The 24530-nt window shown below is 36.0% G+C and overlaps 1 protein-coding gene across 2 annotated transcripts in view; it reads right to left on the reverse strand.

Annotated features, from left to right (window-relative positions):
* Positions 1 to 991: 991 nt before the first annotated feature.
* The window catches only part of LOC140155178 (islet cell autoantigen 1-like), a 91369-nt gene continuing 67830 nt past the window's right edge, over positions 992 to 24530 (reverse strand). For both annotated transcript variants that reach the window (XM_072177908.1, XM_072177907.1), the window contains 4 exons: positions 19995 to 20122; positions 19476 to 19687; positions 8720 to 8983; positions 992 to 8202 (listed from right to left, as the gene is read on the reverse strand). In XM_072177908.1, coding sequence (XP_072034009.1) covers positions 7880 to 8202; positions 8720 to 8983; positions 19476 to 19687; positions 19995 to 20122 — 927 coding nt within the window. In that variant the 3' untranslated portion in view covers positions 992 to 7879. The remainder of the gene's footprint in view (positions 8203 to 8719; positions 8984 to 19475; positions 19688 to 19994; positions 20123 to 24530) is intronic.

The raw sequence follows: 24530 nt of genomic DNA on the forward strand, positions 1-24530 counted from the left end.
TTTCGACTGATTTCACAGAATGTCGCGGTGTAATACATATTATTGGCAATTTGTAAGTTGACTTACAATAATTATTACAGACTTGGTAGTCGTCGTTAATTACAGTTGATTGTGGTTCTCTAAAATATTATACCCTGAGCCAAAAAAGAAACTTTTTTCACAAGGTCATTATCTTAAAATCCTATGCATCAAAATGAACCAAAATTACACACAGGTTTACTTCAATACTCTAAACACAAGTCAGTAACTAAGCAGTTGTCCAACTGACACAACAGCAAAATGCACTGACATTGAACAGCTTCCTGGACCACATTCCCAGCCCAATAAGTGGCACCCAGCACATGAAATCTGTGAGTAAGTAGAATAGTGTAGAACTAGACCTGTTTCTTGAAGAAAGGATATTATATGCATTCTCACAGATTTCTTGTGCCGGGTGCCAATTATTGGGCTGTGAATGTTGTCCAGAAAGCTGTTCAATGTCAGTGCATTTTGCTGTTGTAACAGTTGCAAAACTGCTTGGTTGAAAATCAAGAAAATTAAAATTTGACAGGGTAGTTTAGAAATGCCACACATTTTCAATATTTTTACACTTTTTTGTGAACGTAACCCCTGGGACGTAACCAGACCTAGTTAACAAGTGTAGCACAACCCCCAGAAATTTACTTCGGGAGTTTTTAAGTGAGTCTAGATATCCCATCATCGATGGTAAAAAGTGTTTCTCTTTCGCTCACAAATATGCGTCGTCCTGCAATTTTCTTGAAAACATATCTGAACCTAAATCTGAAATTTGGAGATATTTCTACCCTTGTTTTCGCCACGGTTTATGTGCCGAATTGAACAGTGTACAAAACGTATTAGCATGTCACTGCTTTTTTTTTTTTTGCATACCTATGTCGTAAAATTCTTGCTGTTTTCTTTTTAACATTGACAACAAACTTAACTTTCTCCTTATTTTCCAATACAGCAAAAGAAACACAAATGACAACATTAATTTCTTTTATCTTATTTTAATAGAATCTGGAATGTAGCGGGCAGGAGTGACTAAATAACATAATACATTGGTAGATTTCAAAATTATTAACCACATAGTCTGCAACAAACACTGTCAATAACCATATATCACCATTCACTATCACTTCATTGTAATTTAAATACTTAAATTGATCCATTTCAAAACGTATCTAGTTCAAAAGGATTTCAAGTAAAGCTAGAATCTGGGACAAGGTATAAAGAAACAAAATTGCGCTGATTTACAAAACCCCTTCGGAAAAACAAATGTGGAATACATTTTTTATCCTCCAAAAGCATAGACACAAATGTTTTATTTACAAAGTAGTGAGACAAGATTCTAAAGCTAGGGACAACTAAATGCTTGAAAACATTAAGCACACACTTCCTGACAAAGTGAGTTGCACTTTAGAAGGACAGTACACTGCCAAGAAAATATTGAAGGTTTAGTTCCACAAGGTAATATCTGCAATTGCTGCCCTATTGACAATTACCAATTTCTGCATTATATATTGTGTATATATAACACATGGCAGCTATTGCAGAAGGTGCCTTCTGCACTAAACCTTTGAAATATTGTAGGGAAATAACATTGACAAAGCTGGTAAAAGTGCAACCATTCATGCAGGAAAATGCGACTGAAGTGCATTTCTAAATAGGTACAAATGACAATACATGTAGCACTAGAAGGACTAAAGTGGGTTTGTAGAATATGCCATTACCAAGGTGTAAAAACAGAAGTAGAATAAAGAATACCAGCTTTGAAATCAGTGATAAATCTTCCTGAGCCAGGAAAAATGGTGATATCAAGATTATTGTTGTTGTAGCAGACCAAGTGTTTAATTCTTAGAATATCCAGTTACACACATAATTTAGCTAGAATACAAGACCACTACCATGCATATCTCAGGGAATAGTACTCAAATATGCATAAAAAACATAATAAATCAATGCTATATCAATTACTTGGGAACAAATAAATTAGAATCTCTTATCATGACAATATAATATCTTTCAACACCTGTGTTTTTTTAAGTAAAAACATCAAAGTTCATTGTATACAAATTAATTCATCATCCTGCTATTATTATTATGTACATTAAAATACACTGATGCACAAATCCCCAGCATACAAACACCTGTTGTTAGAAACATGAACTATATATTCAAGATCATTTGCTACATGTATAAGTCATGTCTTCAACCAACCAGCAGGGTCTTCCATACTCTAACACCCACACTGCAATACTATGACAATTAAATTATCTACTTTCTTGAAACTCAAAAATCAATTAACAAAAGTGAAGTAACAAGTTTCACTTGACAAGTAAAACTGTTATGTTTATCAGCTGTAACATGTCAGTTACAATGCAACCACCCTATGGGCTATTCCAATTGAAATCCACACTACCCCTGTGGAAGATTTTGGAAATAACTTCCACAGAGGGAGTATGTTTTTCAAATGTAATTGGTCAGTGTTAATCATTTTGAAACCAATACTCCCCCTGTATTATGGCTTTACCTATATCTTCCACAACTGGAGTTACCCACGTAAATTCTATTCAAAATTTATACTCCCCCTGTGGAAGACTTGTGCTAAATCTTCCACAGGGGTAGTGTGGATTTTAAACGAATAGCCCAATGAATACCCATAGTAGGTATCCTTGTTTCCTACTAAAGGCGAGTTCAACTTCCATATCCATACAATTTGTGTTTAGGGATGAAATCAAAACTCGACCGGCGGTTGACCACCGGTTCCGTCCAGTTCCTATTGTTCTAAACAATCAGAACCGGGCGGAACCGCCATACAACCGCCGGTCGAGTTTTGATTTCACCCTTAGCCGACTGTAGAAGACAGTGACTAGCACACATGAAGGTTTATGAAAAGATAGCTGACTAAACGCTGGCCCTTGTACATCTAACAATACTTTAAATTTCAGTCCCTTTTGATAAACACTCATGAAACATCCTTACAAAGCATAAGCATACAAATACTGTAAAATAAGTTAAAACGTAGCAGTACTGTCTTTTTTGTAATACCCTTTTGACTACAGACTAAGCAAGTTATGAATACAAAGCCAGACACACTTCAGTATGCTTGTAATGATAATGCAGTAATTGCTTTGACAATTTAAAATGGAGCTCGTCACCCATAGTACTTACACCTTTGCTTTAAGAGAAAAAAATACATGTTAAATGGTTGAAATATTCAGTGCTCGTTTGAGAATGATAATTTGCAAATTGCACACACATGGAAAGTTTTCCTCAAACTACAAATCCATTCCAATTAAATAAGGAATAAATAGGCCATCATGACAAATGGATTAATTTGTATGTATGGACCCATTTTAACTAAACTTCCATTTTCCCATTTTAACTCAACTTCCATTTTGCAGCAAGCATATTGACATGATCCCGGACATGATGTGCTGAATGATAACCACTAGGCAATTACTATCATTTGCTTTTGTAAAGCATAACCTAAATAATTTTGTCCTGATGACACAAGAGTACTTTCCTAATTGTTTACATTTGTAACACCTATAATAATTACATATTGCATACAACCCCAGATGCTGGCAAAAGTTCCCTTTTTATTTTTTGTATGCCAGCATAATACCCAGCAATACTCAATCCCCCCTGGCATACAGGGTGTATCAAAATGATTGGTACCCATCAATATCCGCTGAGTATCGACAAGACCGCCACATCAAAACGCAGCATAACATCCACCTGATTTGTAGATTTATGTAATAAAAGGTCATAAAACTATCAATTGTAGTCATTTCAAGAGGATTTAATGTTGAATTTGGAAGAAACATGCGATTCATTAGATGACAAAGATGATGGGTACCAATCATTTTGATACACCCTGTATGATATTACACATTAGACCGGAGCAACATTTTTTTTGTACACCCTGTAACTCTTTCCTTTTATCGGTATATATAAGCTTCAAATGACCATTCTATCTATATGACTAAAAATTGGCTATTAATGTCATAAATGACTTTTGAATCGGCAAGTCTATCAATTCTCTAGGCAACTGAAAATTTGAAATAAAATAAGGGCTTTTTTTTTGAATTACTAAATAAATAATGCTATTAAGCACAAATTAATCAAATGGCACCAATTAATCCATTGTTATCCACAGCAGGTGTCAAAATAGTATTTTTTCCCAATTTCGTTGAAAACCAGTCTGATAAATGATTGAATACACCAAAACCATTTCACCCGCCACTGGCAGTGCAAAACGGTTCTGCTTTAATTGCTGACCTAATAACACAGCAAAACTGAACATGAAATTGCCAATACACTAATGGATTATTATCATCACATACTTGGTGTATGATGAAGCAACATTAAAGAAACAAACCACCTGTTTTGACTACCATATCTCTCTAATTAAAAGTACGAGTTGTTTTCTATAGCTACACAGTGCCTGTGATCTTTCGGATCAAATAAATTAGGCAATGGGGTTACGCATCCTTTTATCTGGCGCCTACTTTAATTGTAACACTTTGGGGTTAACTATTCACACTCTCTTTTCTCTTGGATCATGTTAGATTTAGGACTTAGTACCACATAAACCATTTGACTACTTATCCAGGGCTGAATTTAAATAATGCAGTTCTACACTACACTACACCACCAACAATAGGCTAATCTATTTGAAATCCATACACCCCCCTATGGAAGTCATGACCTTAATCGACCACACAGGGGGTGTAGATTTCAAATGGAATCACCCATTCAGGTAACCCCCATTTAAAATTCATAGTCCCTGTGGGGAAGATTAAGGTCATGTCTTCTATCTATGGAATACAACTGGAAAAGCCCACTAATGCTCCAGATTTACTAAACATCCACAAGTAAGCCATAGTGCTAATATTGTACCATCTGCTTTTTGGGGCTTTTGAATGATTTGGGATGTAACTTCTGTTTTCAGATATGTCAAAGCCCCTGAAGCTTATTAATATGAAGATATCCAAGCTATTTATATTTAATGATTCTTGATGTAAATTTGAATAAGGCTTCTGTTAAGGGATCTAAAATGAGCGTTTATTGCGTTTCGATAGTATTTTTCATACCCCAGCCCTTAAGTTGTTAGTCTACCCTAAAATCAGCATCTGGGTTAGACACATTGTATTTTGTAAATTGCTTTAGAAACTCAGCATATATTGCTGCTCATATTTCAACAGTCATGGAATTTGTTCTCTTTATATTTTACATTTTGATCCACTTTCGTTATTTTCATTGATTTATTTACTTCCATTGATGCAGTATCATTTTTAGATGAATGAATGTGTCGGATGTTGAGATAAATGAAAATATAGTCTTGTATTATTATTACATTCTTCTGGCTGAGGGTACCATTATACTCAAGGATACAGCGAGCCTCGTATATCTATTGCCAAAAAACAGTAGCGTACCCAGGACCTTTTCAGAGGGGGAAGGCAAAAGGGGAAAAGCAATTTTCAAGGAGGAAATATTTGATGAAGTGTGTCAAAACAAATCATGGCAGCCAGTATCACACAGAGCAAGAGTTCTTCAGCAGCCCCCCCCCCTTTGCTACACCACTGTTCCAAAATTGTGTGATTTAAAAAGAAAATACTGACTGTTTGTCAAAATATGTTAAAAGCACTAGGATACATCACATGGTCACTCACAGTGAATAGAAAGTATCACGCTTCATTGCTAATATTGTAAATAAGGTATCCCTATAGACCAATCAACAGTACACATTTGAACAATTAACCCTCAGGGCAGAGAAGATAACTTACACTTCCCAGAATCCTTTGCAACATGATGCAGCACCTCATTACATCAAATGACACTCCAACTAATTTGTATTATACACGCAGGCTCTCTTTGTTTTCATGTTGGGAATAGACTGGCTAAACATAGGTCCATCCATAGTCAAGAAATAAACATATTTTGCGATATCTGAATGTGCTCTATTCATTGAGGTACTTTTTGTCACTATCAGCCCATTTTGCACTAGATAGCAAATCAGTACTAGAAAATTGAAATGGAAGAAATGCATTGTGGGAAGTGTAAGATATCTTCTCTGCCCTCAGGGTAATAGAATATAGGTTAATGGGTTAAAGACTCCTGGTGAAATTGGCAGCTTGGGCATGATTACATCCATTTAAAGTTAATTAATTTATGTGTTGCACACACACACCATTTTTGCACAATGCAGTCAAAAATTAAACTTTCTGGTGAAATTGGCAGTTTGGTTGGTGCACAGTGCAGTCTAAAAGTATACTCCTGGTGAAATTGGCAGTTTGGGCATGGATTACATCCATTTTAAAGTTAATTAATTATGTGTTGCACACACACACAACTTTTTGCACAATGCAGTCTGCAAGTTTCCTTTACTACATATGCTGTAAGTTGTGTATACCTGCCTTACATATTATAAATTCAAATCCTTGATTTGAATAAATAATTCTTTTTTTGACATTTAAAATCATATTTAAGATATATAAATAGGTCAGAAAATAAAAAAGAAAACTAAGAGCAAATTCTATGTACAAAATAAGATAAGAAACGGAATCTTGCTAAACTGAACGTACTTTGCAACATACATACACCCCACACACACGCCCCTACACACAAATAGTATTGTATTGAATGCATTGGAATATTTGAATGGTCCTTTCATTACTGTTTCCCAGTGAGACATTAAAATACATACATTTTGTTTTGTAACCTTGCTATTTGAAAAGTCTTGTTTGAAGGACACATGCTTCACAAATAAATAGCTTTCTCTCTGAACAGCTTTTAACTGTTTCTTCCAAACTCTATGTGACTTTATCAAAACCCATTAAAGACAATAGTGTCCCATTTCCATTTTTCTATGGTTACCTGTTAGCTAAACTGATGGTTCTGTAATGTCCAAGTTAACCCCTTGGGCACTACCTGCCGATCAAAAAAGAGATCCAACAAGGCTTACATGTCGTACACTGGAACAAAGAAACAGTCAAACATTACAAACTAGCGCCCAAGATCAAATTTAAGATGCTTTTGCAGTTTTGCAGTTAGGCATCCTGAGTGTTATGTTTCCATTGTAATTTCAAAAAATGTTAAAACATGCTAGTGTACAATGCATGGTTCTTCTTTCCCACGTTTACATTATTGATATATTAAGAATTTTGGTTAAGCATCATGAATTTGATCTCATGTGCTAGTTTGTAATGTTTGAGTGTTCCTATGTTCCAGTGTGCAATGCAGAAGCCTCTACCTTTGTTTGTTTTTAAATATCAATTATACAGATCTCAACAAAAATTGTCAAACAAAATAATAAAAGTAAGGAACGAAGATCACAATGTTTTCTTGGAAATAAACCCTTTTTGAACCCTGAACTACATCTAGTGTTTGCTTTACTAAATTCCACTTTCATCTTACAGCTAATCCATGAGTTACTATTTCTGGAATTTCAAGATATTATAAGGAAGAAATAACTCTTACATTGCTTTCCAATGTACAGAATAGTTGCCAGTAAATTGTATAGAGGTTCTTTTTACATTGATTTTACCCACTGTCACCACTTTTGAGCAGTGATACTTTCAAATCTGGAGAGACTGTCCATATTTTTACAAAAAATGTTGTCTGCTGTCCTTAACTGATATGAAGTGAAGAATAAATAAATAAATATATATAGCTAAAGATATTGGCTAAGTTTAAACAGGAAATAGCCACCACTTTTGAGTAAATAATTACTCACCTAACTGTCCAAGTAAGCTATTATATCAACTGCTGGAAATATGCCCAGCAAAAGAGTTTGGATTGGGTAAACTTGAGCTGTATAAAAAACCTAATGTATGCTTGCTTACGATCATTTGTATAAAGTCCAGTGCAGTCTTTAGCAGTTACGCTGTTCATTCTCTTGCCCAGCAGCCTCTTCCTTGCCAACTGCATCTGGATTGGCAAGAGGGTCCAAATCTGCAAATAGATTGAACCAAGCAGACATGTCCGATTTGCCACCTTTCTTAAAGGCCTGTGATTTACTAGAGTCTTGTTTATTATTGGTAGCCTGTGATGAGGCAGCAGCATCACTGGCTCCTCCTCCTACTTCTAATCCTCCTGCTACTCCTCCGATATCAGATGCTGCTGCTTGTTGCTCAGGTAACGATATATGAGCTGGTCCTAGGAGATTGGATGAGGCTGCCGATGGGTTGGATGGACCTAAAAGTCAGACAAGATACAAAACAGTATCAATCAAATGTAAAAACTAATTGGCACAACATGTGTAAGATACCGATATCATCGATTCTAGACGGCTCTTTCAATGTATACATACTGGTATCCCAAGAGGTCCTGATAAAGTATTGCTAACCAAGGCATCTGATAACACAATAAAGTGTACAATGGACACATAATTGATTAAAGGCATTTACAAATATTTGTGAGAATAAAATTTGGAAAAATAATCAAATAACTGACAAAATGAGTATCTTAAAGAGATGTATTTGACTTAAAAACAATAGCATTTTTAAGCATCTGCTGGCTCAGAGTTGTAATTGAAGCATAATTCAAGGAGTTAAAATCAAAGAATGCTTTAAAGAGTTATTATCAAAGTGTACACAATCATGTGTTGCTAAGATTAAATTACCTGCACTAAAACTATTAACTGACAATGAAAACAACAACCAAAAACGATTCAAACAAAATATAATATCAAATGAGCACAACTTTTTCATACCTGCTCCTGATATCAAATTCATATCACCCATCATGTTTTCAAGATCTAGGAGATCTGATGGCAGGAATCTGGCTGGCGCCTGGCCTTCACCCTCTTCACTTCTGTTAAGGATCTCATCCCCAAAGTCAAAGTATGAAGATCTATATTGTCCTATCGCTGAATCTTCGCCAGGTGCTGTTGATGGAGTGTTCAAGATTGCATTAAGGAGTTCCATCTCATCCCTCTGTTCTTGGGTGGGTGGCAAGTCTTCCGTCATAAGGTCAACTGCACAAAAAGAGATTCACACAAATTATGCAAATTAGGTATAATTATGCCATGATCTAAATCAAATAGCACTTTGTGTGTGTATGTACTATTAGGTACAAATTTATCAACCGTACGTGGAAAATCATTGAAAGGCTGTGAGTGAAGCACTGCATAATTGAATATTTTAAAACTCATACAGATCTATAATCTTAAAATCCAATTTAAAGGTATTTGCTTGCTTTGAAATGATTTTTACCAAGATTAAAAGGAGTATTGGAGCACCAAAATGCAGCTTCTCACCAATCCTACATACCAAATTTTAGTTGATTGGTGAAAATAGCAGCTGAAGTTAAAGCCATAATGTATGGTGTCGGTCACATTTTAATTTTGTTATTCTTTGCAAACAATTATTACATAAAATTAGTGACAACTGTCAGAGGTTTTCTGATCATTTTAAGCCCAAATAATGAGGTAAAATGAAAGGTATTCACTTTGCCACTAAACTGTGGAGCTCTATGGGGGAATTGGCGAATAAAACCGGGGATTCCCAGTTTTCATCAATAACTCTTTAAATTTGACTGTGATTAAAGCACTTCAGGCTTAGTCTTTCACAAAGTTTTAAGTTTAACATTGGGTATTACAATAATGCAAAAAGTACAAATTCCAAAAAATAGAGGGTGTCCTTGTCAGTTATCACACAGATAATGTCTGAATATGACATGTCAAAATTGCTCTGGTGACCTGACAAACAACAAATTTGACAGATTCCTGCGCGCCTTGCTGGCCGCTTCGAGGCTGTGCGCGTGATCAAGGAACTAGAACTAGTTCTAGTTGGGACATGTATAAACATTCCAAAAAATTAACCAATTTCATATTATACGATCATGCATTATGGCTTTCAGTGAGTCAATCTTTACACTGTTGTTGCCCATATTATTTAAATAATTCTGAAAAATGAAAATGAAATGCTTTTCATAAAACGTCTACTTTTATCTTGATTGTATTATTATTGTACACACATAATAAGCATTACACAAGAACACATTTGCATTCTCAAAACCATCTGTAAAGGTAAAAATATTTTTTAAACATTTATGTTCATGGGTAACCAACCCAATACAAATACAAGAAATCAATTTGCAATGGCAAATATGATCCCTACCAAATATTATACTCCGTTTTTAATCATCAGGATGTCACATATCTCAGAGCTTTTCAGACACCCCTCCCATAAATACTTTACACATAATCCGCTATTTATTGGTATTATTGAAAGGTCAGACTTAGGTGAGGCCTCATAGATTTGCAGAGATATTTGTTTGGTATAAGGAGGTTATACCAAATGACATTATCTGTTTAGAAATATTAGCAAAATACAGTAACTTTTTAAGCTGTTCTCAAACAAAATAACTGCTGTCCATCTTAACTCTCTTCACGCGGGTGTCGACTGCAGACAACATGGTTAAAAATTCGAACATTTCATAAATGTAAATTTTCATGACCATATTTGGAATCAGCATGAAAAATGCATTAAAATGAGTACAAACAAGCCTAGTATTGGTTCAGTAGTTCTTAAGATAGCTCTTGATATTTTGAGAAAATATTTCAAAACTTCAACTTTTTCCTTTGAAGCGCATGGCTAGCACGCAGAGCATTAAAATTAGATACCTCCAGGCTCCAACTTCTAATTAGATAATACACAGACACATTACTCCAAAAAGTCAATAACATAAAACAGTGGAGGGGCAAAACATCCAGTAATATGTTCATCATTAGCAAAAATCTTCATACTTTGTTTCTTATACAGCTTGCAATGTTTTAAAGTATCTCATAAGTTTTCCTAACAAACCAAACATGCTCCACACTACACTGATACTAATTGGAGGCTAAAAGTCTCAGCTTAGATGAACATCAGCAGTGTTCAATGTAACTTGATCTTCTTGTAATATTAATTCTACTATACATTGTAAATCAGTGGCAGCCAATACAACTGGCTTCTCCGTCCATTTATTTATAGTCTTTTCAATCTAGTTCTACTAGTACTTCTTATAAGCGTACTTATTTGTGTACCTATAATTTCACTAATTGCTAGTGATGAAGACTTTGATACATTGCGATACAACTATCATACCAATACTGAATTTGAGTGTTCTTAAGTGATGCTTCATAGTAACAGCCCTGTTGACAGCTTCTTGATATATAATTTTAAAACAGTATGGAGCCTATAAAATAGCTAAGTGCGTCTTAATGACTCCATTGAGGATTCCCAACATTGCTCTCGCAGTTCTGTACATCTTAAAGTATTTATGCTTTTCCCAGGATCTCTAGAACCACAACACCTATTGAGTTGCAGTGGCGTAGCATCAGCATCAGCACCCGTTTACCTTATGAATAAGTACCATGTGTTGCATTTCTTACTACTGTTGTGAATTTTGACAAAAGAAATCCCAAAACTTATCAAAACTTGGCAGTCAAGTTAGCTCAATCGATAAGGCGTTCGACTATTGTGCAAGAGGTTGCGGGTTCGAACCCTGGTGGTGCCTAGTATGCTCTCATGGAAAAAATTGAGTTAGCTTAAAATTCGACTGGACAAGGAACTTACTGCTAATTTGTCTCGTTGTAACCTGTACGAAACTCGGGGAGCTGATCCTGGTTGCGAAGGTTATTTGTGGAATGTCTAGGGTGTGCGCTCTTGAAGCAGCAAAGTCCCTGAATTGTTGTTTAATGGTTTATGGAATAATGTGGGGCTGTAGTGGTCAGCGACAACCTGTAAAGTGTGCTGAGGCTTGTGGATCAACGTCTAGGCGTTGTGCCTGTGCGTAGCGCACTATAAATCACTGCGCTTTTTTTTATCAACAGTCAAAGTCAGCAACAACGTAAATGAAAAATGTTTCAGCATAGAGCAGACAACCATTTATTACTTGGATCTCAAGTAATGTGAAATTGTAAATTTACAATTTGGTAGTCATTTTACTTGATCACATCACCAACAGGTGCTTAGACCAAGTATCAAAAACACTACCAACAGAAACCCTGAACATTTCTTTGAATAACTGGATATACCACCAAAGCACATGCACTGCAGTTCACTTTCATAAACATGTGATTCTATGATTCACTCAGTCACTTCCGAGATGGGTTGGAAGCAGTTGAGCCGATACCTAAAAGCCACTTATGCCAATCCTGTTAGTCCTCCACATCAATTTCACTACTTACGCTTGGTAAACTCCTCTACATAGCCTATTTTCCACTGCCACCACACAGCCAGCTGTATCATCATGGCAACTAAATATTGTCCAAATCTTATTTTTACCTTATACACATTGTTCATTTACCTTAGTTTTTACTGAATTAATAGAGCCAAACAAAAGTTATTAGGACAAAAAAGCTTTGTGCAGGCTACAAAAACTATTTAAGATTATCCAGGCCACATGCATATATATTAGCTGCACTTCAAGTAACAAAATTATAACTTCCAGTCTTCAAATTGAGAATTTGAAAGGGCAGCCAATCCAAGGCCATTTGAAAAGGGCACCTACAATCTCTGAAAAAACTTGTTTGAACATTTGCTCTAATTTGCATGTTCTTCTTATTACACTGTGCATACTATTTAAGTCAGAAACTAAGAATTGTGATAGTGTTGCCTCAATGATGTTCCTCTTCCACATATCCCCCCCCCCTCTCTCTCTCTCTTTTTCCCCAACAATCATTTTTTTCTGAGCTGAGATTGTGAGGCAATTACATGCTTTTGAATGACTTGAGAACAGACAGAAATGTTAAGGACGCCAAGGCATCACTATAGGGCACCGAAGACGTTATCTTCGGATATTTTGAGACCTGCTAATTTCTCAAATATTTTTAGACCTGATAATTTTTTAGACCTGCTAATTTCTCAAATATTTCCCTCTAGATACAGTATGGTACACAAAAGAGCCACATATGCAGAACAGGCTTATATCAAGCTTGAATGAAATGTTTAGTGGGTTTCACATAATGATACATGGTTAACCTTTTTACCTTTTTCCAAAATTGAAGAAAATTAATTTCAGATTGTCAAAATTTACAGTTCACTACTACTGCTACACATTTGTATACATTATAACTTTGCTACTTAAGCTACATAATATCACAAAATTAAAACATCAAAGGTTTTGCTAGTTGTGTTTTGAAAAGATTTGATGTAGTCTGCCATAAACACTGCTGTATTATTTTGCCCTGTGTGGAACAGCAGAGGGCATCCTGAATGTAAACATGTAACATCGTAGGTCAACTCAACTTACTTTACCAAATTATTGCTTTGGGTAGTTACCAAGGTCACTTCACTTCAATGGGGTTATTTATTATGTACCATGTTTTGAAAGTCAATCAAAATGGACATTTCTCATGGAAAACGATGTTGTTATTCTCAATACCAGAAGAAATAAACATCTCAAAAAAAGGAACTAACCCCCCTTCAATAATAGCTATTATTAAAAAACGGGCTATTGGATTACAAATCTGTAAAATGAGTTGGAAGCAGAATTTATTTGTGCGCATTTTGACACCTCATTTGATACAATAGCCCAGAAAACAATAAAACACCAGTCAATTTAATGTAGTGAGGTCCAGATTTGATTTCAAATCTTGGGTTACATTGATTTAAATGTATGTGTGACGTCAATATTTAGACAATTGCTACAAATGAGGTGTCAAAATGCGCAGAAATAAATTCTGCTTCCAACGCATTTTACAGATTTGTAATACAATCACCCGTTTTGAATAATAACCATTCTTTAAGGGGGTTAGTTACTTTTTTTTAGATGTTTATAACCAATGGAACAACATTGACACTCAATGTTCAGATGGTTCTCCTAGATGATTTAATAACCAATTGTACCCAACTGCATTTTGAAACCATGCTACAAGGGAGTGCTTAATTGGGATTCCAGGTAAAAACCACATGTGTCTGCTCACGGTCAAAAATTTTTTATTGCATGAGATGAAAGGGCTTTGGTAGTAGGTTATAAAAAGTCACATCAAAAATTCCTCCGGAGCTTGTTGCCATAGCAACGGCAGATTTTATGATTTTAGTGGTTTTTGCTTATTTTGGGGTGAAAATAAGAGAAAATATACACTTTTCTGAATTGCTCTTGACTTAAAATTTGAGGACACATCAATAAAGCACCCTTATCACCATAAAGTACCATCTTTGCACTTTTCCCAGGTGCAAAAAATATTTCAATAATATTTCCCCATGTGCAATTTTAGGGATGGGCAACATTGACAATTTAGCACTTTTGAAAAAATTACATTTTTACCCTATCTTTGAAGTCAAAAAACTAATTTTGCTTGAGCACTCAGAATTATTTTCTCTTTGGTGGTACTTGAGCAGACATTGCCCCTTCTAAATCTGGTGAAAAAACTCTGGGGCTATTTGTCCTGTAAAGCCAGTGTTGCCAGAAAGTTTGCCAATTTTCAAAAAATGCATTTTTCGAAATAATGCATTTTCTACATATTTACTCATATAACTTTTTATACGGCCAACTTAATTGAAATATTGACCCTTTGCGTACAAGATTTGACACACAACTGCTTCTGGAAGCAACACTGAAAGGCTGCAGAAGAGTAGTAATAAGAAAAAACCGGTATTGCCAGAAAATCTGACTTTTTAAATCTATATTTCCAATAAGCGCATACTACAGGCTCTAGGGGGAGTTTGTGTACATGACACTTTCAGAAATTTACCTTGCATTTTCATGTTATATATGCAAAGACCTTCAAAAAAAGTTTGGGTAAGAAGATCAGATCAAGTGCAATTAAAGATGGCGTCCAAAATGGCCGCCAAATAGGGTTTCCATTAAAACACACTATAGCAACATGCAAATGATCCAATGATGAAAAAATATCGATGCAATTGATGTTTCTAATCAACGAAATAAATATGTGCCCATTTTGTTTCATTCGGATTTTAAAATTCAAAATGGCGTCCAAAATGGCCGCCAGAATAGCATATTTCCATTGAAATACACTAGAGCAACATGAACTTGATACAATAATAAAGTATCTTGAATAGAATTAATTTGTATAACTAAAAGAAATAAATATGCACACAATTTGTTTCATTTGAATCTCTGCAATTCAAGATGGAATCCAAAATGGCCGCCAAATTAAGATATTTCCAGTTAACTGTCCTAGTAATAATTAAATACAAATAGAATTCATATTTCCGATTCGTGAGCCAAATGGAATAAGCAGTGTGATGCCATGATTACTTATTTGGAGAGTACAAAGCTGTAGCATAGTAGTTGTAGTCTAGTCAACGTTCCTATTATAGCTGTAGCCTAAAGTTATCTTAATATAGCTATGCGGCCCAGTTAACTTTTCTCAACATAGCTGTAGCCTATTCAACTTTCGTAACGTAGCTGGTATGTAGCAGAGTCAATTTTCCTAACTTCTGAGTGCTAGTACCTAAAATCTGTTTGCAAGGATCGATTCTGGCTAATAAAGCAATCCCACTTCATCGGGGCCTGAGATTGGAATTCCAGTTTCCTTTCTCACGAAGTAAGGGCTAAGAGTAAAATTGTACAATTGTGTTTGGGAGTGGCCTTCTCTCTTTTCTCTTTTTCCTAGCTATTTTCTTCCATTTCTTGCTTTGTTTATCAAAGCTATCTAGGCCAGCATGCATATATTAGCCTACACTGGCTATCCAGGCTTGTGCATTTGTATGAGCTTGGAACGGTCCATGGTTTTCCATGGATTAGCATGTGTTCCCCACGGACCAATCTGGGTAAACAAACAAACAAACTTCCCACGATGTTTCGCTTGATGAGATAAAGTGCCCCCCTACCGGGGTCGGTATGCTCCACTGGAATTTGGAGATGGTGGGTCTTTGGGAGCTGACGGCGAACCGGTAAAAGGGGGCCTTTCGGACCTGCAAACGGTTAGAATCAAGGGTCTTTCTTAACTTTCTGGTTGCAAATCGTCTGGAATAACCTACAATGCTGGCCATAAGTGTTGGGACGGTTTGATAGGGTAATGTAAATAAGCCCTCCACTCCCCCGATCAATGTTGAATTCGACTTTTTTGGTCACACGAGCCTTGTGGCACCCAACATTGATTTGTGGGGTAGGGGGAGGGTTGGGGTGTTAGGAAAGTGTTTAGGCTTGACACCAAAGAAACCTCCACTTTATCACGTTAATAATAACGGAAATAAGGTCATACTATAGTGTACGTTTTTCATAAGTGTCCCAACACATTTTGGCCATGGTTGTAGATAATGTAAGGAATGACCAATTTAGGGTCTTTTACAGCTGAAATTATCAAAATCAGGAGTCTTTCAGAACTCTACTTTCGTAAAATGCATGTGTTTTTCGGAGCTGCGCGGTCCACACCATAGACCCTAGATATGAGTTTATAGGGTCTATGTCCAAATCTAGGGTTTTTTGGGTAACTGGTGATAACACTAAGCACCAGCAATGGTACAAGTACCAGCAATGGTAAAAGAATGCGAGAGTCGGTGAAATACATATTGACCATGTTACCAAGAGACAATTAAACTGTTCTAGGCGGATGTCGGATAACTGGGTTTAATTTGTAACACCTATGTTGTTCTAGTGAGATGCTTTTTGGTCTTGAGTCTTAGGATTCCGTTTTGATATTATTTCTAGAATGAATTTCATAGTATACTTCTTATGACATTGATTAGTCACATGATAAATGTGTCTTCATCAACCAGCTTCTTGGTAACATGCATGGTCATGGCTTTATTAGTAGTACATAATCCATCCTTGCAAAACGATTGTAAGTACTACTAGTACTAATATGTTAGGAAAGTGGACTCGGCTACAGTTACGTTACAAAAGTTTAACAGGCTACAGCTATGTTGAAAAAAGTTAACTAGGCTATAGCTATAAAGTTAACTAGGGAAAGGCTATATAGGAACTTTGACTAGACTATACAGCTATGCTACGGAACTTGACTAGGCTACACCTCTGCACTCTCCATACTTTTCACTGACTGAAAAGACAAAAGAAAAAGTCAAATTAAATGTAAAAAAAAAAACTAGTTCTAAATGGCTTCAAATGGTTTTGATGGCTTTGTTATTTCAAAAGAAGTAACAAAATCAGTGATAGGTGACTGGTTGCTAGCTGTTCAAATGGATATATAAGGGTATTTGGGAGACAAATTGAAAGGGAAAATTAAGGGGTCTTTGGGTGACAGCAGTTTTTCATACTATCTGGCAACACCAAGCCCAAGTTTCAAAACCTGTATGAGATCGTGCTAGCATATGTAGATAAAATAACGGTAACAGTTAAAATAATTAAATACATTTATTTATGTAAAATGCACTTATTGGAAATATAGATTTAAAATGTCAGCTTTTCTGGCAATACCGGTTTTTGCAGAATACGACTCTTCTGCAGCCTTTAAGTGTTGCTTCCGGATGCAGTTGTGTGTCAAATCTTGTATGCAAAGGGTAAATATTCCAATTAAGTTGGTCGTGTAAAAAGTTATATGAGTAAATATGTAGAAAATGCATTATTTTGAAAATGCAGTTTAAAAATTGGGAAACTTTCTGGCAACACTGGAATTTGAGAGATACCAATGAAACAAATTGTGTGCATATTTATTTCCTTTGGTTATAAAAATTAATTCCACTGAGAATACTTTATTATTATATCAACTTCATGTTGCTCTAGTGTATTTCAATGGAAATAGGCTATTCCGCTGACCATTTTGGGCGCCATTTTGAATTTTAAAAATCCGAATGAAACAAAATGGGCATATATGTATTTCCGTTGATTAGAAACATATTGTATCAATATTTTTTCATCATTAGATCATTTGTATGTTGCTATAGTGTGTTTTAATGGAAAATCCCAATTTGGCGGCCATTTTGGACGCCATTTTTGATTGCACTTGATCTGATTTTCTTACTCAAAATTGTTAAAGGTCTTTGCATAATTTATATAACATGAAAATGCTCATGTAAAAGAGTCATGTACACGAACTCCTCCCTAGAGCCTGTAGTAAATGCGCTTATTGGAAATATCTATAGATTTAAAAAGTCGGATTTTCTGGCAATACCGGTTTTTGCAGGACACGACTCTTCTGCAGCCTCTAAGCAGCCGGAAGCAGTTGTGTGTCAAATCTTGTACACAAAGGGTCAATATTTCAATTAAGTTGGTCGTATAAAAAGTTATATGAGAAAATATGTAGAAAATGCATTATTTCGAAAAATGCATTTTTTTTAAAGTTGGCAAACTTTCTGGCAACACTGGCTTTACAGGACAAATAGCCCCAGAGTTTTTTTACCAGATTTCGAAGGGGCAATGTCTGCTTAAGTACCACCAAAGAGAAAATAATTCTGGGTGCTCAAGCAAAATTAGTTTTTTGACTTCAAAGATAGGGTAAAAATGTCATTTTTTCAAAAGTGCTAAAATGTCAATGTTGCCCATCCCTAAAATTGCACATGGGAAAATATTATTGAAATTTTTTTTACACCTGTGAAAAGTGCAAAGATGGTACTTTATGGTGATAAGGTTGCTTTTTAATTTGACCTCAAATTTTAAGTCAAGAGCAATTCAGAAAAGTGTATATTTTCTCTTATTTTCACCCAAAAATAAGCAAAAACCGCTAAAATCATAAAATCTGCCGTTGCTATGGCAACAAGCTCCGGAGGAATTTTTGATGTGACTTTTGTAACCTACTACCAAAGCCCCTTCGCCTCATGCAATAAAAAAATTTTGACCGTGAGCAGGCACATGTGGTTTTTACCTGGAATCCCAATTAAACACTTTAAAAAGACAATTACGGTATGGAAGCTAATAGGCCCTTTTCGCAATTCCAGATCAAAGGGTGTTGTGGGAAATGCTTGCAGATAAACACTGAAGACTCGCCACAGTATTTCAATGAGGGTGAAATTCGCACTTCGTAAGAAACACTTCTTATGTGTGTTTTGCATCTTTTTGGATCTTGATGTCTTCTGAGAACTTGCATAAGACTTGAATACCTTTCACTTTCAGGTGCAGTTCATCACATGCATCGTCAATGGAGGAGATCTCTCAAAAAGACCCAGATGTTGATTCTGTGCATGCGCAGTTCTGAAATTTCCAAAACTGTTTATAAGGTTCAATTGTAATGCACTTTTCATGTACAACTTACATTTCGTTATAACAGCTAAAACTTCCATTACGTTTTGTTACCTGGAGAGATTTGATCATGTCTCACCTCCTTTTTCAACCAAATCGATGGTAATAACTCTTGTAGTGAGGGATCAACATTTAACCACAAATTGCCTCAGGCAAAACTCACTTCCTGGGAACCAAAAACCACACAAGGTCATTTTTATGTAACTTATTGACCCATTTGTGTTATACATGTATACTGCCTCAAGCTATAATGACATCCTTGTGTTCTGGTCGACTCATTGACAGATACGAACCTCAGGAGGGAATTCAATTTTTGATCAATTCTCTCCAGGTATTGAAACGTAATGTGACATCTTTAAATTGCTGATATTACTACTCACCAGCCTGACCATTGCTCTGTTGCCCTAAAGTTTCTCCTCTATGTTCCATCAAATTAATAAATGCATTCTGTCTATCCTCGTCTTCATCTGCATTGCCATTACCCTGTGGTTCTTGGCCTTCTCCTGGTAGGTCCTGATTTAACACTGCTCCAAACATCTTCTCAAATTCATCGGGTTCCCTTGAACTGCCATCTTCACCAAATGATATTAATCTGTGGCAATAGAAAAGATGGTCAAAATGTTTGAGTGTGAATTTCACAAAATGACACTTATTTCAGGAAATGTATCATACATGTAGTTTATAAATTGGATATTCTGCATTTTCATACATCTGCATAAATTGGTGGTGAAAAAAGAATTATCAACTTATATACTTCTATATATTAAGTATTGAAGTAATCCTGTGTGCAATTTTGGTTCATTTTGATGGACAGGATTTTAAGATATGACCTTGTGAAAAATTATAAGTTTCTTTTTTGGCTTAGTGTAGTTTCTGTGAATATAAAAATTGAATGTTACCTTTGCCTAGCTGCTGTTTCGTCGTCATCATCCTGAATGTTTTCCCCGTCTGGACCTGTTAGCTGGGAGCCATCTTTACCCTTCTGACCCGTCTGGTCAGCAAGTTTCTTACTTGTTGCTCTTAAGTCCTAAAGGAAGAATAATAGATGAGAAAAGGACAGAACACACTTGTCAATTCTAGCAATGCTATGTTCATTTTGATTACTGATAGTGCATTGATGGTTTATGCCCAAATCTTACCACATTTATATACACTACTCAAAATATTTTAAGGATCAGAATCTGATAATCCTGCTTTTCAATATTTCTTGCCTGTTCTCATGTTGCCAACCTAAAGCGTTTTTTAGTGAAATGGGACTTAAGTACTTGTAATACAAGTGTTCGGCTGCCTGAACATTTCTGAATGAAACAACATTCAGCAGATTTTACAACGTTAATCCTGTTTTTGAAAAAGAAATAAAAACTAACAAATAAATCTGATCCTTCAAATTTTTTGAGTAGTTTATATGAATATATTATACTAGTGATGTCTTAGGCACAAGAAAAATATCCTTCTGCAAGATGCAGTCCAAAGAACATGACAGATGTACAATGGCAGAGCACCAGCAACCAGATTACATAAAGTTTTTCTTCAAGTCCACACATTCTTGAAGCTAATGAGTTAACACACACATGACTTTCAGTTCACACAAGCACCTGGCTTATATTTCTCTGTGCTCTGATGCTTTCACTTTTGCCATGTTTTGTGCTTTGTACAGGCTGTTTCACACTAATTGGTACCCATCAGTATTCCTCCAAAGTACGCAACATTGGATCTTCTTGAAATTACCAGAATATTAGTGGGTTTTTTTTTACTTTCTAAGAACTAGAAACTGTGTACGTGTTCGCCGACAAACGAGGACACACACAAGATTTTTCACCCTAAACTGTGGACCTACTTCCAACCGAGGACTGTCCTCGGTCTCAAACTGCTGCAAAAGACCTCAAATGCATGCTAGATGCTTTAAACGCTATTTGCCTGAAACTGAGGACCACACGTGTAAAAACTACCGTCCGCAGGGGTGATGGCTAAAATTCCGTTTCAGTATTATACACACAAAAATCCGCCATTTTAGTCCACGGTTAGGCGATGAAAACATCATACACACATCCTCGGTTAGATAGCAAAACACAATGTCCACGTTTGGAGGCAAACACAGACAGGGGTGTGTACCAATCATTTCTTGATATGGCCTGTAAACACAATCCTGATGAATCTCTTCAATGGCCTGTAAACACCCTGTATGGTTGACAAAATGGGCTACATTCTATTGGGCTTGAAATAACTTCTCTCTATGAAGTATGTTTACCAGTATGAAATGAGATTACTGATCTGTTCATGAGCTAGGAGTGTTATTAGGCAGGTAATATGTCTTCTTTAATTTATACAAATATCCACAATAGAGGAAATATAGGTATCAATTAAACCAGAACATAACTATTCAATAGCAAAAAAGCAAACATAACTATTCAATAGTAAAAAAGCAAATGTATCATGCAAATACCCACTACCTTTAATGCATAATAAAGTTTATTGTATCTATATACAATAAACAGATTTACCTCCTGTGGAATAGACTAGTCCAAAACCAGTGCCTGGACAAATCCAATTGATTGATTTATTGATTGGTTGCCTAGGAATGGCATTATCCAAGGGCCAGTGATGTTTAGGATCTATTGTTTGCGGTGGCCAATGGGAAGCGGTCAATGACATTCTTGCCCCGCCTAGTTTTCCTGGATAAGGCCATAAGGATATCTGTCTTGAAAGGAGTAAGATGTTTCTGGAATTTGGTAATGAAAAAATTTTTGGTCACTTAGAAATTTTCTGAGTTTTACTGTCGGCTGATATCGAGTACTTTACTTGATTTGAAGTTTGACTGTAGTGAGAATTCGTCTGAAGTATTATTACGGGAAAGAAGAGAATGGTTCGTCAAGAAGAAGCGATGGAAGCATGATCACAAAATATGTCGGCAACTAGTGTCTAGAAACACCGATGACATTAATGGCGGCTGTCATGAGAGACACCAAAACACCACATTGGTAATACCATGGAGGTAAGACAGGATGTAAGCTTCAGGTGTTACAATGACTGAGTGTAGAAAGCTATAGCACACGGAAAAGTGAAAGGAAGGGTAGATACTCAACTCAAGATGGAAATATATGTCAGCGAAATACGACCCTGGTGTATTGTGCCATATCATTGGTAGGCCTATAATATACTCTGAAGGGTGCAGAATTTTGAACCATTACAGGAATGCAAGGCATCGCTCATCAGTCAAAAAGCTGCAGCAGTCAAGGTGGTTATAAATTTAATACTGGATGCTGAATCTTTCGGCAGAAATGGAGTATATGGAAGTGTAAATGAAAACCTGGTCGAGCATCCATAGCAGCAAAAATCACAGCAACGAGTGGGATTTGTCACAGTCTGATGGCGAAATCTGCGTATTGGGAAAAGAGTATTGCAATTTGGGATGGCCAGCCGAGTAAAAACCGGCGGAACATCTGATTACGTACGTGGATACTTACTAGGACATGGACAACAATACAGGGTGAGCAAGTTTTAAGTAAGCTTACATTACAATAAAAAATAAACATCAACTAGAATTTTGAAACTTCACTACTTGCGGAATAAACTAGGTTCTACGATTGATCAAATTTCGAATTCATGAATGATTAATTAGTTGCAATCATGTGATCATAACATCTCCTTTTACCATGTTTAACGTTTGCAGGAGATATAAATTTATCACAAATGAAAAAAAATAAATAAATAAATACATTAATTACATGTAATTAGTATCATGAATAATTCAGATGGTTAGAATGGGAGAATTGTTCGGGTAATTAAACAATTTGGCTAGGGCGGGGCTTTGGAGAAATGGGCTTGGCAAATTGGGAAAGGATGGTGTCACTGCAGCTGTGATATTTGTGTATCACAATTTGTGAATATTTAATTAGTTGCAATCATGTGATCATGACATTGTTGTTTTTTGAAGAAAAAAATGAGATAACAAAATAAAATATTGGGCAAATTGTTATGTTAATTCATAATGTCAGGTAGGGATAGTTTGTGAGGCAGTCAAGTATTGGACATGGTATGTGCATGAGGTCACTCGGACCATATTAAGTAAGATTTTATATTGTTTGGTAATTTTAGCGGGGTTAACAGCTTCAGTTAATGGGGTGCCTTGGAGCCTGGGTTTTACAGAACTGGGCAAGGCAAAATGTAAAGGGGTGCCACCACCACGGTGATGATGTTTACCAAAAATTTGCGAATTTGTATGTAATTAGATGCAATCATGTGATCTACGGGACGCATGTGATCATGTTAACATCTTTTCAAGGGGAAATTTTATATTTTTACAAATCAACTCAAAATAAGCAAACATCGAAACAAGATAACGAGGGCAAGGTCAATGTGAGGTCATTTGGGGTCAAATGCCATAGTGTCGTTGGTTCATGAAGTTTGATGGAGGTGACCACAGAAATGGGACAAAAAATGTCAAAGTCAATTTCGAGTCATCCAGGTTCATCAAATTAGGTTGGGCGACCATCTTAAGGAGGAAACAAAATTTTCAAGGTCAATTCGGGGTCATTCAGGGCAAACCTCATGGATTGTGGGTTGCGTATCCAAAAGTGGGATCGTAATTAGGAAGTTATTGGTATCGGTCATCTAACTCTGGATTTCAAAAAAGATTGGAAACGGTGCGAGACTGGTTATAATTTACAAGATGTTTTTCAAGGGTAACTTTTTAGGTTGGGGTTTTCATCACTCCTCGTTATGTTTTTACGTTCAGTCAGGGTGAGGTGTAGTTTTTGCCACTTTCTTTGTTTCAATATTTATGGTTAATTTCAAGGTCTTATGGGTCCGTCCGGGCCTGGCAATCAAGGATGGATCGTTGGATAGAAAAGAAAAAAAAAGAAAAAAAGAACCCCCCCCCAAAAGAAAAAACAAAACAAAACAAAACAAACAACAACAAGAAAAAAAAAAACAAAAACAAAAACCAGAACAAAAAAAAAAAAAAAAAAAAAAAAAAAAAAAGTGGAAGTTTATAAGGTAAGAGTGGGATTTTCATGGATTTTTGGGGAATTGGAGGAGCAACCAAGTCAAAATTTCTCAGGGTCATATCTGGTTATCAGGTCACTCAAGTCAAATAGTGATCATGTTCAGATTGGTATGCAACTCAGTGTAATGGGATTCAACAGAGTCTAACATAAAGGGATACATATCATAGGTTTGTGGAGCTTGGTCAAAAGAGGTAGCATGAGAAGTTATAGATGTTTGAACTTTTAGCTTTCCTCAAGGTCATTTCGAGACCAGCATGTAAGCCAAGGAAATTGGGAAGTGATCGAGATAGGCGTGATTGGGAAAATATAAGTAATTGCAAGGATAGTCATTTGGGGGATTATTGGGAGATCATTCGCCCGGATCATTCGATGTTAGAAAATTCATGAGGCTTGGGTATGATCAGCATTGGATGGTAGCAAAAATTAATA

Source organism: Amphiura filiformis, chromosome 6 (assembly GCF_039555335.1).
Source record: "Amphiura filiformis chromosome 6, Afil_fr2py, whole genome shotgun sequence".
Lineage (NCBI taxonomy): Eukaryota > Metazoa > Echinodermata > Ophiuroidea > Amphilepidida > Amphiuridae > Amphiura > Amphiura filiformis.